Source organism: Hippichthys cyanospilos, chromosome 16, assembly GCF_059441005.1.
Source record: "Hippichthys cyanospilos isolate Australia breed blue-spotted pipefish chromosome 16, RoL_Hcya_1.0, whole genome shotgun sequence".
Taxonomy (NCBI): Eukaryota; Metazoa; Chordata; class Actinopteri; order Syngnathiformes; family Syngnathidae; genus Hippichthys; species Hippichthys cyanospilos.
Window position 1 is genome coordinate 9,955,104 of NC_142384.1, and position 18,697 is coordinate 9,973,800.

Genomic DNA, 18,697 nt, shown 5'->3' on the forward strand with positions numbered 1-18,697 from the left:
GTGTGCGCTCGCGTTCTGCTCGAGGGGGCAGGGATTTGGGGGCTGGGTTGAAAGGTCACAAATGAAACAAATTAAGGGTGAGTCGTGGCCCCCAGGAGGAGGCATTAGCAGGCCTTAGATGGGATCCAGATGGGGGGAGCGTGGAGAGGGTTTACGAGGTCCCGAAAGCCCTCCTCCTTCACCTCCTCATCTGTTTTGTGAGTGACAGCAAGCTGAAGTGCGACATGCCATGTCTGACAGAGGCGTCGACGTGTTTTAGGCGTGCGCTTCTCCCCGTGTCTCGCACCCGCTCGGCTTGTCTGCATTCCTACTGTACGGCGAACTCTGCCCCTTTTAGTTTAATGCTGTGGCATTAAGTAGCTGGAAGGAGGGCTATTTCGGTCGCCTTATGATGACCCTCCATATAGATCATATAGAGAACTTCTTAAATAGGAAACATAGCCTGAGAACGCCACTTCGTCTCACTCCATGTGCTTCATTTTTATTTTGGCCCGACGGTGCCGCGCCGCCCGGGGAAACCGTGTAGACGGAATAGAGGTGGGACCGCACGGAATCACGTAAAAGTGGAGCGCATGGGAGTAAACAGGCTGACAGGTGGCACGCAGCTCGCTAACCGCAGAGGAAGCCGTGATGCTGCGATGGCGTCATTGCCAGATTCGTGGCGAAATTGACGCTTTGAAGGCACGCTCAAACATGTGCGCGCTTGGCTTTTGCTGAGAGTCGGCCCGCTGCCAACGTCGCTGACATGGGTTCGACTTTTAAATCAACATGCGCTGTAAGCACGCTAGTTTCATGAAAAATGTTATTAATTTCAGTCCATTATCATATTTCAACAGATAGTTCATGAATTTGGCTACAGTAAGCACGAGGTTTCCTTGAGTTCATTTTGGGAATTTTAAACAATAATAGTCACTATGTACAGGCTATTACAATTTGTGTGATGTGAAATTCAGTTAGCAAATTATTTGCTTATTCAGGTAAAAAAATAAGGTCCCCTTTTACAGACGTTATTTAGTTTGCAACTTTGCATGCTTGTCGGTTTGTTTTCTAATGAAGTGACGTGTTTACAGGAATTTATATTTTTAGGCATTTTGTTCAACATTTAGAAAGCTTGCCTTTTAGTTACCTCATTACTGTAATTTGCTATTGCGTTCGTAGGAAAGTAGATAATAAGCTAGTTGGTTATTCAGCTAGCTCAGGGTTCGGCAAAACGCAAAGAAATCGAAAGCCTTATATACTGTAAGCTTTATAATGGTGGCAGAACTTACCATAAGTGTCTATTTTAGCTATATTAGTCCCTCCTTTCCCATTTTCATACATTTTTGAAAAAGTTCCAGATACTTTTTATTTTGTAGATTAGCTACTGTATGTAGTGTGTTAGTTGAGAAGAAAAGTAACTGATTAGTGTATTAGTTAGTTGGTTGTGTTATTTAGAATTTCACGAGTAAGTTATCCAGAGAGTTAGATAGTTTATTGAGTTTGTTGTTTGTTAGCGGTTTAATTAGCTATCTAATTAGTGTATTTACAAAGCCACTTTGTGTTATTTAGTTACTTAGGGTGAGGTTTACATTCTTTATAGTACATTTTTTTGTCCCATGCTGCTATTTTTTGAAGAGCTGCAAGTAGTTATTCATTTCGATGTACGCGTGTGAACTATGTAAACTCAATTATTTACTTATTTGAGATTATTTGCAGTAACTAACAATCAGTAGTTACCGTTTCAACAGCAAAGCACCCAATTAGAAAGAAAGCACTGTGTAAAATGTTGCTGCATGCTTTGAATGGTAAAATCTAGGTAGTCAAATGAGAAAATAAATGCATATGCATGAATGTATAATGGGTCTTTTTCTTCCTCACCAGTGAAACGTAGTAGTCTAAAAAGTCGTTATCCTCTCGTAGATCTGGCCGATATTCATATAATGTAGCAAAAATGTCTTGGGGGGGAAAAATGAATGGTTTGAGATTTTTTCTGCTTGACCTCTTGTCACTTTTCTCTGTTCACCATTCCCTCAACACCAACACCATCCCTCTGCTTTTTTTTCTTTTTCTCACTCCACAGCTGTAATTATACAGGCTGCATGGCAGGCTTTAATGCCTATGCCATTAGCCAGCTATATTTGTATCCCCCTAGCATTTACCCCAACAAGTCTGTCCCTTACAGAAAATTTGTGGACAATTACAGACCTCTGGGGTTATTCTAAATGAAACATAGTGTGCAGAGACGTTTTTGTAGCTGCATGACAAGGCTACCTGCTGGCCGGAACATTTGGAGTGGGAGGGTTAGCGGGGGCAAAGCTTTTCTCAGAGGTTCTTTGATAACATGACTGCCAGAATGTGTTGTAAAGTCAAATAAGAACATTGTTTTGGTCTCGGCCCAAAGTAAACGACTGGCTGTCAGCATCCAGCAGAGCGCCGACCAAGGCCCAACAAAAATAATTTGGGATAAGCACCATTGATTCATGTGTTATATTGTGCATTATTCACATTATTTCCAGATTTATGATATTTTGCAGACTATTCACATTACCGCCATATCTTGCAGTGTTGATAGAAGAAAAAATCCTGGATCATATATTATTAGCGATCAAATGCCTAGGAAGTTATTCAGTTTCACTAATAAATGTTTCAAAACAATATTTTTCTACAACTAGTCTCTTCTTTGCTAGCAGAATAGTGAATACTAGTAATGCAGTGTTAGGCAAAAAAATGGGGTAAACAGTATGTTAGTTTAACAAGTGTTAGCATGTTAGCATTCATACATAAGTATATATGTATTACAATATTAGTATATATATATATATATATATATATATATATATATATATATATATATATATATATATATATATGTATATATATATATATATATATATATATATATATATATATATATATATATATATGTATATATATATGTATATATAGGCTACATCTGTATGTACTGTATCGCAGGATGCTATCGTGTTAAATATTAGTGTAAGAACTGTTAGCATGCTAACATTTTAGCTACTGGCTTTCAGAGCAGTATTACATGATCAGGGTAAATAATTGTTGGCTGCACAGAAGGCTACATTTGCCATCTAAAAACATGTATTACTAGATTCATTTGTGTTTTGTTTTGTTTTTAGGTTGGCTGCTACGTGAAGTGCGAAGCAACTGGATCAAGCAGCGACGCTTCTGGTTCGTGCTAAGCCAGGATTCCCTGGACTACTACAGCGGCCCGGAAAAGGGAGCCCGCCGACTTGGAACGCTGGTGCTCACCAGCCTCTGCTCGGTCATCTGGCCAGACAAGCAGACCTTCAAGGAGACGGGTGAGCGTCACACAGACACGCACACATTGAAAGCGAGGCTGACTCACGCTCTCTGCCGTCCTGTAATGTCTGCAGCGTAAAAACCCTTTGTGGCGTTTGGCCATTCGGACTTTTCGAGAGATTCCGAGTCAGATGTTTTGCATGTTTTCTGATGTATGTGATGTCTTGTGGTTCCCTTTGTGCTCCCACACGCACTGTAATTGTGAGTATATTTGGGAAACCCCAACGATGCTCTGTCCAAAACGCGGTCGAAAGTTTGTTTAGAAACTTCTCAGCCATCAGTCAGGAATCTCAGTCCCTTCTCTGAATGAAACTAAACATTTAGAGTATACCAGGAAACCGGTCCGGATAAGATGATTGTCAATATTTTGGGATTTTACTACTCAGCCTTCTGGTCCAGAAGCAAATATTTTGGACTACCTCACTGTGCATTATGGGGAATTTTCTTGGCAGGAGTGCGGCCTCTCTGCTGGCTTTGTAATGACTTCCATTTAGCCACTATAAAACATTTTGTTCCTTCTTCTAGAATTGAAAATGTCATGTGTACTTCCTCTCTGTGTTTTCTACTTCTTCATATTTTAGTTCCTATTTGGTTCCCCTCATGAATTATTTTTTGATTGACTCTGTGAATCTTTCATGTGAATATTGATGGCTAGAGTTAGAGAGCTGTTGGATTCTAGAAATTGATGATTGTTTGTGAGTTACAGTATGCAAGAATGACTGAACTCTTTCAATGTCATGGACAAGAAATTGTCATCTTTTAAAATGCTTACGTTGTGTGTCAATGACGAGAATTTTTGTCAAATACGTTGTTTTAAGGAAGGGTAGCTGACACCCTTGATTAGTGCTTATGTTAATATGAAGCTAATTAAGCACTGTAGTGATGAACTGCAACCATTGGATGGCAGTGTTTCCATACGTACTACACGTATAATACATAATTGTAACTCAAGTTAAGGAATGAATCAATCTTTCATATGATATTACCCTTGTTTACATGGACATAGCACAAAATATTCTGTTGGCCTTGTAAAAGGAGTGAAACTTTGGAAAAATTGGCTGGCACTCCACGGGTTCCCTTTTCTGATAATGCTTGGCGCTGAAAGTGTTAATTTGCTACTTATCTGAATAAAAATATGCATTTTTCCATTCTTCCGTCATCATTGGAACATTTTCTTTCTTACATTTGAATAGCAGTAAATAATAAAGAAAACAACAGACAGAGTGTATTTTAGCACAATAGTGGACTTGCAGGTAAGAAAATGCATACCTAAGCATGAAAGCAAATTTTGGAAACTAAATAGGTCCACATATTAAACAGAGATGTCGAAACCATCTTCGTTTTCTCTTTGGGTGCTGTCTAGCAGGATTTGTGCACAGTTGGTCCACAGTCAGGAGCACCAAGCAGGAAGGCCTGATAAGAGCCGTGCAGCTCAGAGTTGCTCAGACAAGAAGTTCTGGTTTTCCTCAAAGGGGACTTTGGAACCTTTGCGACCCATTTCCACTGTTTGATTTGGTGTGGTCCTATTCCAAGAGCGTGATGATTGATCATCAGTGATATAATGTGATGTTTCCGTGTTCTTCTTCAAGGCTACTGGAGCGTCACGGTGTATGGGCGCAAGCATTGCTACAGGCTGTACACCAAACACTTCAACGAAGCCGTGCACTGGGCCTGCGCCATCCAGAAAATCATCGACACCAAAGCGCCCGTGGAGACGCCCACGCAGCTCCTGATCCAGGACATAGAGGTAAGGTCAAAAACGCTTGCGCCACCAAACTCAAACAGCCAGCGGGCTACAGGTTATTTCCCCCCCCGTTCGGTCGCTACGGCAACCACACATAAGCCCAGAAGTCCAAAGTTTCCTCTCTCTCCTGGATGATGTCATTGTATTTCTCTCGAGCTCAAACCCCGAGGCAGAAAGTGGAGATAAAAGTTATTGTTTGGTGCCGAGTCACCATGCATGAACAAACAAGACTGAAGTGGGCTGATGATGGTATTTTTAGAAGCGGGGTTGCTAGAGAGAACAGCTCACTGGAATCTTACGGAGCAGGCCGTCGCCTCGCCTCGTCTCGTCTCGTCTCGGGCCAGTCCGCAAGGCAGTGAGGTCAGATAAGCGGGCCACTTGGCTTTGACCTTCTGTCTGAGTAATCAGACAATGAGCGTCTAATCTTAAAAGTTCTTAACTCATTCGCTGCCCGTACAGTTACAACTGATTTTTGACTTGTATGGCCGTCCGGCCGTCTCGTAAAAAGGGGACGATGTTGAGTTCTTTTGCGGTATCTCGCCTGCTGAATAACAGGCAGAAATGCCAACAATTGTACCCAGGATTCACTCACACAAGCCTGATTCCAGTAGGCCATCTTTTAAAGTCGATGAATCTACAAACTATGGAATTTGAGCAAAATGGCTCCTTCAAAATAAATTGGCCGACTCCCGACTTCAATGCACGGATGCTTGAGACTATTAACTGTTCATCTGTCGACCAAAATAGCATTTAGCATTAGCATTAATAACACATCCACCGGTCGCTAGATAGACCAAGTTTTATTTGATTTTTTTTTCATCTTATGCGGTATATCGCCGCCTCCACATGAAAAACTAAACCTAGCAAGACCCCCTACCTGATATTTTATGTCTGGTCTTTGACACCTCTATTAAATGAATAATCAATTTTCAAAAGTCATTATCGATTAATAATCACTTATCAAACTAATCGAACTAATAATCGAGTATGGAGCCAATGTTTTTCTCAATATTATCGAAACTCTTAAATTTCAACCTCTAAATTATTTATTCTAATTACTGTTGTCCTTTGTAAAATTGTTTATCTTTTGCGTGAAATCGAAATAAGACATTTGACTTTGGTTTGGTAGTTTTCACAAAGTACCAAAGGTAGAAAGCATTATGTAATATTGCTTAATTGTTGTTGTTTTTCAATCACAATACTATACAAAATAAATTAAAATCGGTAAATAAACTCTAAATGAGAAAAAAATGGTTTTGAGATACAAAATATTTTTTAACCAATTATTAGATTAATCACTGGAATAATCGACGGAATAATCGATTCTAAAAATATTCTTAAGTGGCAACCCTATCTAATTGTTGCACCTCAGACCTCTGTGAGTCTTGGTGGTGTCATTTCCCACTTGATGACCTGGCGGGTGCCGCAGAGACTCAAAAGTTTGTATACAAGCAATTACAAAGTCATTTTTCCATAATATGTCCCCCTCAATGGAAGAAACAGGCAGAGCTGCATAAACTCTTTTCTACTGTAAACACGCCTACACAGTGTGTTTTGTTTGCTCTTAGCCTACATGCTTAGTGCGGTTAAGATAATGAGGCTCAATTATGGACGTTTATGTCACAAGCAAGCATGTCATGCCTCATCTGACACCAGCAAGGCTATTGTCAACACAGAATGCAGCAAAGTTGCGCAATTGTCTCTTTCAAAGCGTCCGTGTCTCCTTCCCGCCCTTCAAAACCAAGAACGCTGTCGCCGGCGTGCGCGGAAGACCGCCGAGGAACGTGTCAACTCGGCCCCGCTGAGTAAGCTGGTCTGGAAGCAGGCCACGGAGTAGGTGGCTGCGGGCTTGAGAGGCAGCGGAAAAGTCGACGGTGGCGGCGTTACTAATAAGCAACAGGTGTCGCGGAGCAGTATAGCGTGCGAGCCATCTGTTGCCACTGGAAGGCGTCCGGGCGCGCGCGCCACGGAGGACCCAAACATGTTGACCTGGATGACTCCAGCGGATAACATATAACATGTCTATCGAGTTGCGGACGTTTGGCGGGTCGGCACTTGACCTCTCTGGCGCTTTGAAGGTTGCCAGAGTTGGCAGTCCCCCCCCCCGATGCACTCAATCACCCGAACGATGGAGCGTGGAGCGATATGGAGTTTGACGGCAACTTTTTTTTTTCCACCCCTTGTCCTTCAGGAGAATAAGTTCAACCCTGAGGTGGTGGAGCACATCTACCAGCACAACCCCATTCTTAAGTACACACAAGGCCCGCTTTACGCCCCGCTGTTGCCCTTCCCCTACGGCAGCCTGGAGCACACATGTAAGTCTTTTTGCACACACGCGCGCACACACACACACACGAGGCATGATGCCAAAAAAAGCGTTAAGAGAAGTGGAGAGCGTGAAGACTTAAGCTTTTGACGTTTTCTTCCGTTTTGCTCATTTTCTATCATTTGCTAAACACTAGGGAGATTAATTTAAAGGTATGTGTGTGCTATGTACGTATATGACAAAGTTTAGAGCAATTTGAATATTGCCAAATTTAAATCTCAAGTTTTAAGAAAAGCGTGTTTAAAGTTTTGGCACACTCATCTTTCATTGGTGCGCATTGTCTCCTAAATTCTTATTCTCATTCGATTACAATTTGATCCACTAGCCGATGGGAAATGATCTTTGCATGGCGTTTTTGTAGATATTCCAAAATGGAGATCTCTGTCAAAAGCAATCTCCAGGACACGAGGCTGGTGTTCATAATTAAAAAAAAATATTAATAATAAATAATTATATATATAGAGAGAGAGAAAGGGAGAGAGAGAAATGTGACCAGGACGAATCAACAACAATCATGCAAAAACATACATACATTATAGGTATAAGATATATTTCTTTAAAACAAACTATAAATAATAAACTCTAATAATATGCAAAAACCTATGTTCTGTCACATCATTGTACATTTTTTTAAATATAATCGTCCAGCAATCAGCAATTACATCTCACAGGTCATGCCACGCCTACAAGGGGCTGACATTTTTCGGCGCCGTATTTGGGCGAAGGAGAAGAATTCTGCAAAGATATTGTTGTGGTAGCTTGCTCATGAAGTGCGATCTTTCTGAGACATCGTAGTATACGTGCTTCAAAACAATTCTTTTTAGTTCACCTCCGGACCACGCCCCATTCAGATGACCTAATGTACATTATACGTTTAAATTTAGTGAAGTCATTTGATTTTACAGTATGTAGTCATTTTACACCCTCGTTGAGGCTGCCGTCCACAAAAGCCAAAGAAATGAAAACGCTGCATAGCATTCCTGTTTGTAAGCTCTCCGAATTATTCACAGACCATCACGGCAAGGGCTACGGCTCGTTGTGCGAGGAGGCCGTCAAGCTCTTCAACGGCCTGCAGCAGTTGGAGTCGGCGCACGACGCCGTGCCTATCATCCAAGGGGTGCTGCAGACTTGCTTGGACCTGCGGCCGCTGCGCGACGAGGTTTACTGCCAGCTGGTGAAGCAGACCAGCCACACGCCGGCCCCCTATACCGCCGCCCACCTGCGCTACTGGCAGTTGCTCACCTGTATGAGCTGCACCTTCCTGCCGGGAGCTGCCGTCCTCAAGTACCTGCGATTTCACCTCAAGAGGTAACACTTAAATGCGCGAATGTGGACGAAGGTACTCAAACAAACTTCGGTCGGTCGTTCACGGGCATTGACATCCATATTCGTCATTTGGAATCCAACCCTTTACTGAAATTGACAAAAACAAAACGTTTTCAAGGACGTTTTTCAACAAGGAGGCATGGAGGAGGCTTTGGACTGGTTTTTATTTGGATTGTGACAAAAAGGAACACACTTTGTAGAGTGAAAAACGGCATTTAAAATAGCTGTAACGTGTCCTTGAGTCCTTTGAGTACCTCAGTTAAAAAGAACTTCTCAAGGTTATTTTTGCCTCGAATATCCGCTTGTGAGTATACATGTCAAAAAAATATATATGTTGTCAATGCTCTGCATTACAATAAAACACTCACTAATCAAAATAACCTTTATTTTCCCAAATAATAATGGACAACGTGCCTTAGCAGCTTTTATGTTGAAGTTACTCCTAGCGTAACAACTTCGCTTGCTGCGTCTAGCATTAATTAGCTGCTAGCAGGGCTGGAGTGCTTGCGCGATAAGACATAAATGTCTGCACACTTTGGTGCTCACAGCCTGACACAGTTGCCGTTCCTACTGATCACATTTTAAGAAAGCATGCTCCCTCTAATGTACCGTTTCGGCTTGGCAAATGCATCTTATAAAGTAGTGTGCTGCTAAGCGCAGTTTAAACTTAAGCAAAAAAAAAAAGGAGTTATAAGTTGGTCATTCATAACTGAGTGGAAATGTTGGGTGTTGAGTACTTGATATCCCCCCCCCCCCCCCCCCCCCAAAAAAAAAAAAAAAAAAAAAATTCTGTGGAATAGTCGAATGTCAAAAAGACTCGATAGCTGGAGCTTTACATTGGAATTTAACTCGAAAAATGTCCCGCACAAAGAATATAGCCTAAAAGTGTTTCGTCGTTGATGAATTTGTTCAAAGATTTTTCATTCGCGTTAGTGTGCACGCTATATTTTCTTTCAAATTTGAGGTCAATTCAAATCAAAAGCCGCCACTGTGAGAACTTTGATGCGGTCAAGAGAAAAAAAATAAGCAGGCGCCAGCGCCTCAGAGCGCCACTTTTGCTATTGTAGGCTACGGATTTGCAGTTCTGAATTAGCCCTTCCGCGGTGCACGCTAATCTTCGCTATTAGCCCTCTAATCTCCCTCCTCCGTGTTTTCTGTCCCCCATCAAACGGCGGCCGAGTCCTTATCTACAGGAGCGATCGCGGAGTCAAATAACTTGACGCCTTTTTTTTTTTTTTTTTTTTTTGCTCTCACGCACTTTTTCTCACCGCTCCCTTTGGAAAGCTACAGTTGGGCAGCGCCAAGGCTGGAGCTGGGCATGCGGCCCAGAAAAGCTGCCCCCCACCCCCCACCCCCCAACACGCAGTGCCCCCCCAGAGAATGTGAAGGGAGGAGAAGTGGCAGTGAAAAAGGGGGCATTTGAGGGGATCCCATAGCCTTGCTAGAACATTCCTAATTATGTTTCAGCCGCGGGACAAATTCCCACCCCTGTGGCAGTGTTGTTATTAAAACGACCCCGGTTTGAACGCCTCTTTTAGTGAATTCTGCGCTTCGGCATCATGTCACGTAATTGTTTCCTTCCTATTCCATGCGTGCAAGACTGAGGTCATATTAACCAGGAATTAAGATATTTTGATACCGGTCAAAACACTTTTTCTTTTTAGGGCACTTGATTTTTCAAAAATACAAATGAATCCATAGAATATGCGACTCCTTATTTATTCAAAAGTCTGCTACAAAGGCTCGTTTTAGTTGGACGCTTTTCCCCCGCTGCTTCAGGTTTCACCGTTTGCGAAAAAGATACTCTTTTTCAAGTACGTTGAGTTCTTTTTCCTAAGTTTCAACTCCGATATTAGGAGTGTTGAATTATAACCACATAACTCAAAGCCAATTTTCTCCATACATCTGTTTGAACAACTGCGAAATACGTCGTGTCATCATACATTGCAAGTTGCCCGATATACGATGTAGAAATGCCTCTAAATGCCATTTCGTTTTTTTCCAATGGTGCACAAATCAGAAATCGGAAAACAAAGCTTTCGGTTTTCTATTACAAGTTTTGAGAAATCAAGTCTCATCAAGCTTTTTTCCAGGTCTCGTTTTATTTTGAAAACTGAATGAACAAATAATATACGCATTTGCCTGTTTTAATGAAAATTTGGGCCTTCCATGCTATCACTTTTATTATGAAAAATTGCTTTAAATTTTGATTTTTGAAAATTTCCAAAAAATATTAAGTAGAAAATCAAAATTTAAGTACAATGCATCTGGATGTTTTTAGGCGGATTTTTTTTCTAATAACTTTTTGATTAATCGTTTTTTTTTTTTTTTTTTTTAATTTGCCATAATGGACATTTTTGCAACATCATAAAAAAAATGCAAGTGTCCAACTTGTTTCTTTATCTTTTGCGTGGATTTTTTTTTTTTAATTGGTGTTTTATACAAGCCTGAAAACTTTATCGAATTTTTCATTAATTTTACACCTTCCGCACTGAAAGGGAAGCTTTTTGTGACCCATCTGCACACACGCCTACTTGCACACGTACACGCCCACGCGCTGGCACGCTCGCCCGGCCTGGCTCAGACACTTGGCCAGGGAGGAAGCGGCAGGTCGCAGGAGCGGAAACACCTTTTCCTGTTTGGCGCTAAAACCAAAACCCCAACGTGACTTTGAAGTGTTTTTAACGTTCCCGAGAGCCAAACGTCAAAATGTTCTCACATTTAGTCGTTTGGGCAGCCCAAAGAAAATAAAACATCAAAAAGGGGTGACGCGGGAGACTTGCCGCGTCGCACACTTAAAAGGCTCCGGGTCACTTTCAACACGACGCGTTTGAACAATTTGCCTTTTGTTACCGCTGCCAAGGTGGTTATGTTTTCAGTGGGCGTGGTTTTTATAGGGTGAGGAAAAATATTTGGCTACCTCAAGTCAAAATGAACATCATGTGTTCTCCCGTCCCATGAGAATAATTAAAATCATTAAATAAAACGACATTATATCATTGCTGTAATAGTGAGCTGTAAAAATAGGAATTAAAGTCATTTTCCAATTAAAAAAAAATAAATATCAAACAGATGACATTTTTTAATATACCAAATGGGAGTGATTGAAAACCGTGATTGAAAACGTTCGTTTTTGTTGCGTCACTTTAAGCACAACGTGTCTTCAGTTTCCTAGGCCAAGGTGGATATTTGGATGGAGTGTATTTGCATTTTTATGTTAAGTCGTTATATTGCAAAAGACTGTATTTGTGTACTTTAATCAAAATGGACGCCACCTGTTCTCAGCCAATAACACCTAAAACTAAAGTAAAAGTACAGGTAAATAGACAAATATTAAGAGTGGGGGGGGGGCAGTATATTCGATTATATTTGGTAAAGTGGGGTTAAAAAAAGTACAGATTATTAGGAAATAATTATCTGGCATAAATTAAATGCGAACGTTGAAATTTCTCCATCACAATTGATGAGCTCATGTAATTCATTTTCAAGCATCTTGGACATAAAAAGTCAGTCAGCAAATGACATTTTTTTGTGATTAAATAAAACAAAACAAAAACAATGTTTTGCTAGTGCAGTGCTTTACCGGTAAATTAAAATAATACTGTGTAACATAATTTTCGGATATGGGGGAAAAATTCTTTTTAGAAGAGTTCTACCGTGGGTATAAAAAGTCTACACACCCCTGTGCACATGCCATTTTTGGGGGGAATAAAATAATTGAAGAAAAAATGAAGCCAAGATAAATCATTTAAATTCCAACTCAAATTATTTAAAATAAAAAGTACCCTTATATTATAATATTATAAAATAATTCTGTAAGACAGAGAGAAAAAAAAAAAGGATCAACTGGTACCTGGCTGCACCCGAAATAATGTTTTGGAGATGATTTAGTTTATCAGTTCATACGTTTGTGCTTGATCTTTGTTTTTTTGGCGCCGCCTCTGGCCACTGTTGATATAACATCCATAATATCCGCAATATAAATCTAAGGCGTCCGTGGTGATCAAAAGGTTGGGGACCACTGTTCTACAGCATCAGAAATCAACCATGGATATAAAAAGTCCACACACCCCTGTGAAAATGCCATTTTTTTTGTGCTCAAAATTCAAGTTCAAACAACTCCAAAATAACAGCAAACGAAAGATTACAAAGAAAAAGGACTAAGTAAAATTAAACAGAGAATGTGTCTGCCTAAGCGCGCATAGGAGTGGGCACACAATTTATAACGTATTCCGAATGTAGCAGTTAAGACTTTTTTTATCCACTTTCGATTGTTTACTCCTTGATACAGTTATGGGTTATACCGGGACGTTTAAAATGATCTTATATGTTCTGCAGGATCCAGAACCAGAGCCCCGAATCGGAAATGGACAACTACGCATCCTTCATCAGCGAGGCTCTGGAGAAGACCAAGTGCCGCGAATGCGTGCCGTCCTGGGAGGAGATCCAGATGCTGATGAGCAGGCAGGAGATGCTGTGCACGGTGCACTACCCCGGACCCGGATGCTGCCAGCTCTACATCAGCTCGCATACCACCGCAAATGAGGTTTGGACTTCGTTACGATTGCAATTTAGACTGGGGGAAATCTTTGTCATTCGATTATGGATTTTCTTTCTCTCCTTTCCCGTCCACCCGGCGGCTTCCCCGTAGGTGGTGCAGAGAATGCAGCAGAGGCTCGGCCTGAAAGACAGCAAAAACACGTTTGCGCTGTACGAGCAGAATGCATTGTGGGAGCAGCCGGTGTCGGGCGGCGCGCTCATCGCTGATATTCTCACCAGGTCAGACAAAATAAACGCTCATCCATGACAGAGTGTGTTTTATCTCGTGTGGAACATAATGTAGGAGTTTGATAAGAAAGGACCTTGTTGGTCCTTGATAGTCAAAGCGAAGTCCCCCATTTTATTTTATTTTTTTGTCATTCATAATTTCTCAAAGGAATTTTCTTCCTCTTGTGAACTTGTGTGCAGCATTTCCAGCAAAGAGTGCGAGTCCAAAGGTCAGCGCAAACTGTGCTTCAAGCTCTACTGCCTGCTGGACGCAGATAGCATTTCGGTGGACAGCATCGAGTATCTCTTCCTCTTTGAGCAGGTAACACTTTAAACGCTCACTTTATTAGGCGCACCTGCAGCTTCCGATACAAGAAGCTCAGTTTCAATTGACACCGCCTGGAAAGTTTTGTTGAAAAGTTGAAATCCCACTTTCAAACCCTGAATCTTGTTTAAAACCATAAAGTAGGGGGTTCAACCATAACAATAGTTTGAAACCACCTCTAACCAAATTTTGGAAGCCACTAATCTTTGTTTAAAACCCTACTTTGGGACACAATCTAGAGGTTTAAAACCCAGATTTGTTTGGTTCATAGCCCAAGTGTGAAAACTTAACTCTATTTTAACACTACTTTGAAACTCAGCTGAAACTACGGAACCCCGAATCTAGTAGTCTAGCCCTTCTTTACCTCTTTAAGTGCCGTGGACGAGAATTCTCATCTTTTAAAATAGTAATAACAATAATAAATAATGCAATTCTCATCAAATACGTTTTTTTATGGAGGGTAGCTGACACTCTTGACTAATGCTTACCTAATATAAGACAATTGAGCACTGTAGTGATAACTGTGACCATTGGATGGCAGTGTTTCCACACTTATAACATAGCTATTACTACATGCAATTCAAAGTAAGGAATACAATTCAATTTTATATACCTCTGCAAAATGTACGTGCCCTCTAAAGCTTTCCTTTTTTGATAATGCAAATCCTACCTTGAAACCCTAACCCAAGTTCCAAACTCTAATTTGACCCTTATCCTTGTTGGGGGGCGCGGATGACCCCAGGGAAAAGCCTTTGTTTTTGTCATGTGAATTGTAATTGCAATAAAAGAGAATTTTCATCATTGTCTTTTTAATTTTTTTTTTAGCTTCAGGCACTTTGATGCACTCGATTATTTTTTCTGTTTAAGACCATGCTGTCACCCGTATAAACGCTATAAAAAATAAATTAAAAAAATCAAACAGTTGTTGAAAGTTGATGTATATTGTTTTTTTTCTTTTGTTCATGTTAAAAGGAGACAGGTTTAAGTAAATGTATTCAAGTATTATAAATAACAATCTTTTTCCTCAGTAATCTATCAATGTAGTACTCACAATTTTTTTCGACCATCTTTCAGCCAAAACCTTTAAAAAACAACTGTGTATTTTATGGTTGTGTATCGGTAAATACTTTCTTATTTTGCCATCATGGGTCCTTTGAGGTTCAGAACAGGATGTGGTTATACGACACGGTCCGTTTTTTACTTTTTTTTTTTTGTTCCCGCGCAGTGCCACGAGATGGTGATCCGCGGCCAGCTGCCCGCCTGCGAGGAGGACCTCCAGACGTTAGCTGCCCTGCGGCTTCAGGCCGTCATGGGGGACTTCAGCACGCACGCCCCCTGCCCGCCATTGGACCAACTCTTCCCCAGCCACTTGCTGGAAGCCCGCATCCTCGTGGCGCAGGCGCTGCCGCCCTGCCAGGTGGGGGCGCCGACGGGCTGCCCCGCCGCCCAGCGCTTCCCCACGGGCCTTCTGGCGGGGGCGCTGTGGAGCCACGCCACGGCGGCGCACAAGCAGAAGGTGGAGAAGGACCTGCGCCTACGCAGCCGGGCCAAGGAGGAGGCGGCGGCCGTCATGGCCGCCATCTTGGAGCGTTGGAGGGGGCTGGCGGGCTCCAGCTGCAGAGACAGTATGGCCGCCTACCTGGCCATCGCGCGCCAGTGGTCGGGCTTCGGATGCACGCTCTACGAGGTCGACTTCTACATTGTGAGTACTTGTTAGGACCTCGATCCCCATCGGATTTTTGGTCACGGGCCGCATTCCACTCGAAGGCACTTTTTGTGCTCAACGGTGCGTGATGCCGTTTAAATAATTAAACAGTTAAAGCTCATTATCATGATAAAAAGTGTGTCTCCAGTTTTCAAACACGAATACTTCATTTAATGAATATTTAATCTGGTCATTTGCATACGTAGCTGTAGTGTTGAAATGGCCCAAGGAGATTTATTTGGGGGGCGGGGGTATGAATATCTCATTTTTGTCACCGTTTAATATTTTGATTAGCACGAATAGGCCTTTGCTTACTGTCGTAAAAATATATCATTGATAGTTTTTTTTAAAAGGGCAATGTGTAAGGTTTAGACCGCCTTTCATTATGGACAGCAGGAGGTGCTGCGGGTGCTGCATTTACCACCGTCCTTAGCTATAAGAGACATGGCAGTTTCCGGACCGGAGGAGTGCCACCCCCCCATGTAATATCATTTCATGATAAACAGGCCTACGATTATATTTAAATCATACCGTTGGTCGTTAAGAACACATTCATTTGCAAGTCTTTGAAATTCATAATCATTTAATTTATTCCTTTTTCATGAAAAACGGTCTCAATCTTACACATTGTCCCTTTAAGTGCCACATAGTTTGGAATAACTCATTTATATTTTGTTGTTTCAAGTTTATAATCATTTTTAATCTAAAAAAACTGTGAAAAGAATAAAATGAGAATTGTTTTTCAAAGTTATTCACGAGAAATGATAATATGATACTTAATTGAAAAACATAAATAATGCAAATTTTGGGTGGCAATAAATGGGGAAAAACTCAACACCACATACAAGAGCCACATACAGTAAAATAGACATAAAGGCCACATTTTACATGCCAATTATCAGTCAAGCGATTCCAGATTATCTATACAAAGTATAAATAATCTTCCGTCAATTCTTTTGGGTAAAATCTTATCTGAGTATCCGCATGCAACCGACTAAGAACTGTTTGACTTGGGGGGAGGATACGCAGACGTCGCCTCGGAGGTCACGCTGACATTTGGAGTGTCCCCCGCAGAGTTCAACGGGGAGTTTTTCCCAGAAGTTGTGGTTGGGGGTTGCGGCCGGCAGCGTGTCTCTATATCGCCAAGGAGAGGCCGAGGCGCTGGAGTCCTTTCCCTACGGACAGATCTGCTCCTACGGCGTCTCCGACAGCAACACCTTCAAGATCAGCGCCGGCGGCCGGGACATGCTCTTCGAAACCAACAAGGTAAACTGTGGGCGGGGTGGGAAAATTCAGTTCTTTATCGTCATTATAGTCTGCTAAATATTGCTGCGCAGCTATGAGGAAATAATACAAAATATTAGTAGGCAAAAGGTGGTGGGAAAATATGTAAATATTACGCAAAATGTTATTAGATTCCAATGAGAAAATTAGAACACATGAACAGGACTGACAATGTAAAAATCTATATTTTTAATTGGATATTGTTGAAGGAAAAATACATTGGACAATACATTAAATATTAGATGACGTTTAAAAATGATGCAGAAACATCAAAGTCTAAAAAATTGCAAAAAATAAATAAATAGAAAGGGAAAAAATGGCCTTTTTATGACTCCTCCAGTCATATCATAAATCGTATCATGTCATATCATACATAAAACAACACAATACAATACAAAAACTATTCTGAAATATAATATGAACTTTTTATGGACACAAACATGGACAACGGGCATAATTATTATTATTCTGATTATTATATAATTATTATAATAACCCTCATGAATATTAATCCTATAATTATTATAATATTATAGAATATAAAACTAAAATAAAAAACTATAATAATAATAGTTATCATTTTGTACGTAATTTTGTGTCCATGAGAAGTCCATATTACATTTCTGAAGTTTCTATATAATAATAAAAAGGACTGTTATTATTATTATTGACAGTATAACCTACTATAAACATTTAGAACAGCAGTCCTTCCTGCTTCCTGACAGTCATATTATGTGGCCATGTTACCATATGATATATGAAATATTATAATGTATGATATATGATTAGATGATATGATATATATCATATGTGATGTGACATATAAGATAGACATTACATTTGAAGTTTCCATGACATCCTTTATGACATGATTCGAGATGATATATGATGTGATATACGATAATATACAGTATGATATGCGTGATACGACAGCCAATAACGAACGCGTCTTTGCGCTTGTCCCACCCAGCTGAGCGAGATCACGCAGCTGATGACGGCTTACTTCAACGCCACCCGCCTGCAGCGAGGCAAAGGCGAGGCGCTGAAAATCCCCGAGGGCGCGCCGGTGGGCTTCCGCCACCCGTCGGCGCCCGCCCTCCTGGAGCTGCCCTCGCACCCCGTCTGACCCGGATCACGGACGATTCCGCATCTGCTTTCTGCCCTCGCCGCGTTGGGCGGCCCGAGAGCTCCCGGGTGGGCGCCGCGCGAGCGCCGACGCGACCCAGCGCGCCAACCCCTTCAAGTTTTCTTGCCTTCACCAAAGTGTTGCCAAGTTATAGTATGGACCAAAGATAATTTTTTTTTTTGCTCTCAACGACCCCCTCTTGCTACCCCGGCTTTCTCCTCAAGCCTTTAATTGTACTAAGCAGCCATTTTTGGAAAGCTAATTGCGCAGTGGAAGTTTCCCACGTGTTTCCCGAGACATAAAAGGAAAAAAAGAAAATCAAGGCCATCAGCTTCTTCCTTATCCGATGAACGCGCGAAACGTTGACTGCTTGGCAGCTGCAGGCAGCTCCGGGATGATGTAGCATAACAAGAAGAAGAAGAAAGCCTGTTTTGTTTTATATTCACGTTGTTTGTACACTGCATGGTACCTCTTTATCTAATGTGTGTGTTTATAGTTGATTGCACTATTTTTTAAAACTAACTTGGAAGTGCAATAAGACAAATAATGTATGTAATTATTATAAAAAATAAAATTAAAAAAAATACACCACCATTTTATCAGATTTTACGTTTTTTTTTTCTTTTTCATGTATTGTAATGTGCTTTTTGCAAAAAAACACCATGTATAGCAAGGCGTTTTTTTGCAAAAAAATGACCATGTATAGTAAGGCATTTTATTTCATTAATAATGTTCAGGCATAGTAAGGACTTTTTTTTCCGTAAAAAACGGGCATGTTTAGT

General features: G+C 41.1%; 1 protein-coding gene across 1 annotated transcript in view; it reads left to right on the forward strand.

Annotated features, from left to right (window-relative positions):
* Positions 1 to 18,509, forward strand: part of plekhh3 (pleckstrin homology, MyTH4 and FERM domain containing H3) — a 43,502-nt gene extending 24,993 nt beyond the window's left edge. The window contains exons 4-13 of the mRNA XM_088438143.1: positions 3,129 to 3,311; positions 4,902 to 5,059; positions 7,248 to 7,371; positions 8,393 to 8,690; positions 13,047 to 13,254; positions 13,360 to 13,487; positions 13,677 to 13,797; positions 15,026 to 15,502; positions 16,580 to 16,771; positions 17,760 to 18,509. Of these exons, the coding sequence (XP_088294269.1) occupies positions 3,129 to 3,311; positions 4,902 to 5,059; positions 7,248 to 7,371; positions 8,393 to 8,690; positions 13,047 to 13,254; positions 13,360 to 13,487; positions 13,677 to 13,797; positions 15,026 to 15,502; positions 16,580 to 16,771; positions 17,760 to 17,915 (2,045 nt within the window). The 3' untranslated portion in view covers positions 17,916 to 18,509. The remainder of the gene's footprint in view (positions 1 to 3,128; positions 3,312 to 4,901; positions 5,060 to 7,247; positions 7,372 to 8,392; positions 8,691 to 13,046; positions 13,255 to 13,359; positions 13,488 to 13,676; positions 13,798 to 15,025; positions 15,503 to 16,579; positions 16,772 to 17,759) is intronic.
* The last annotated feature ends 188 nt before the right edge of the window (positions 18,510 to 18,697 follow it).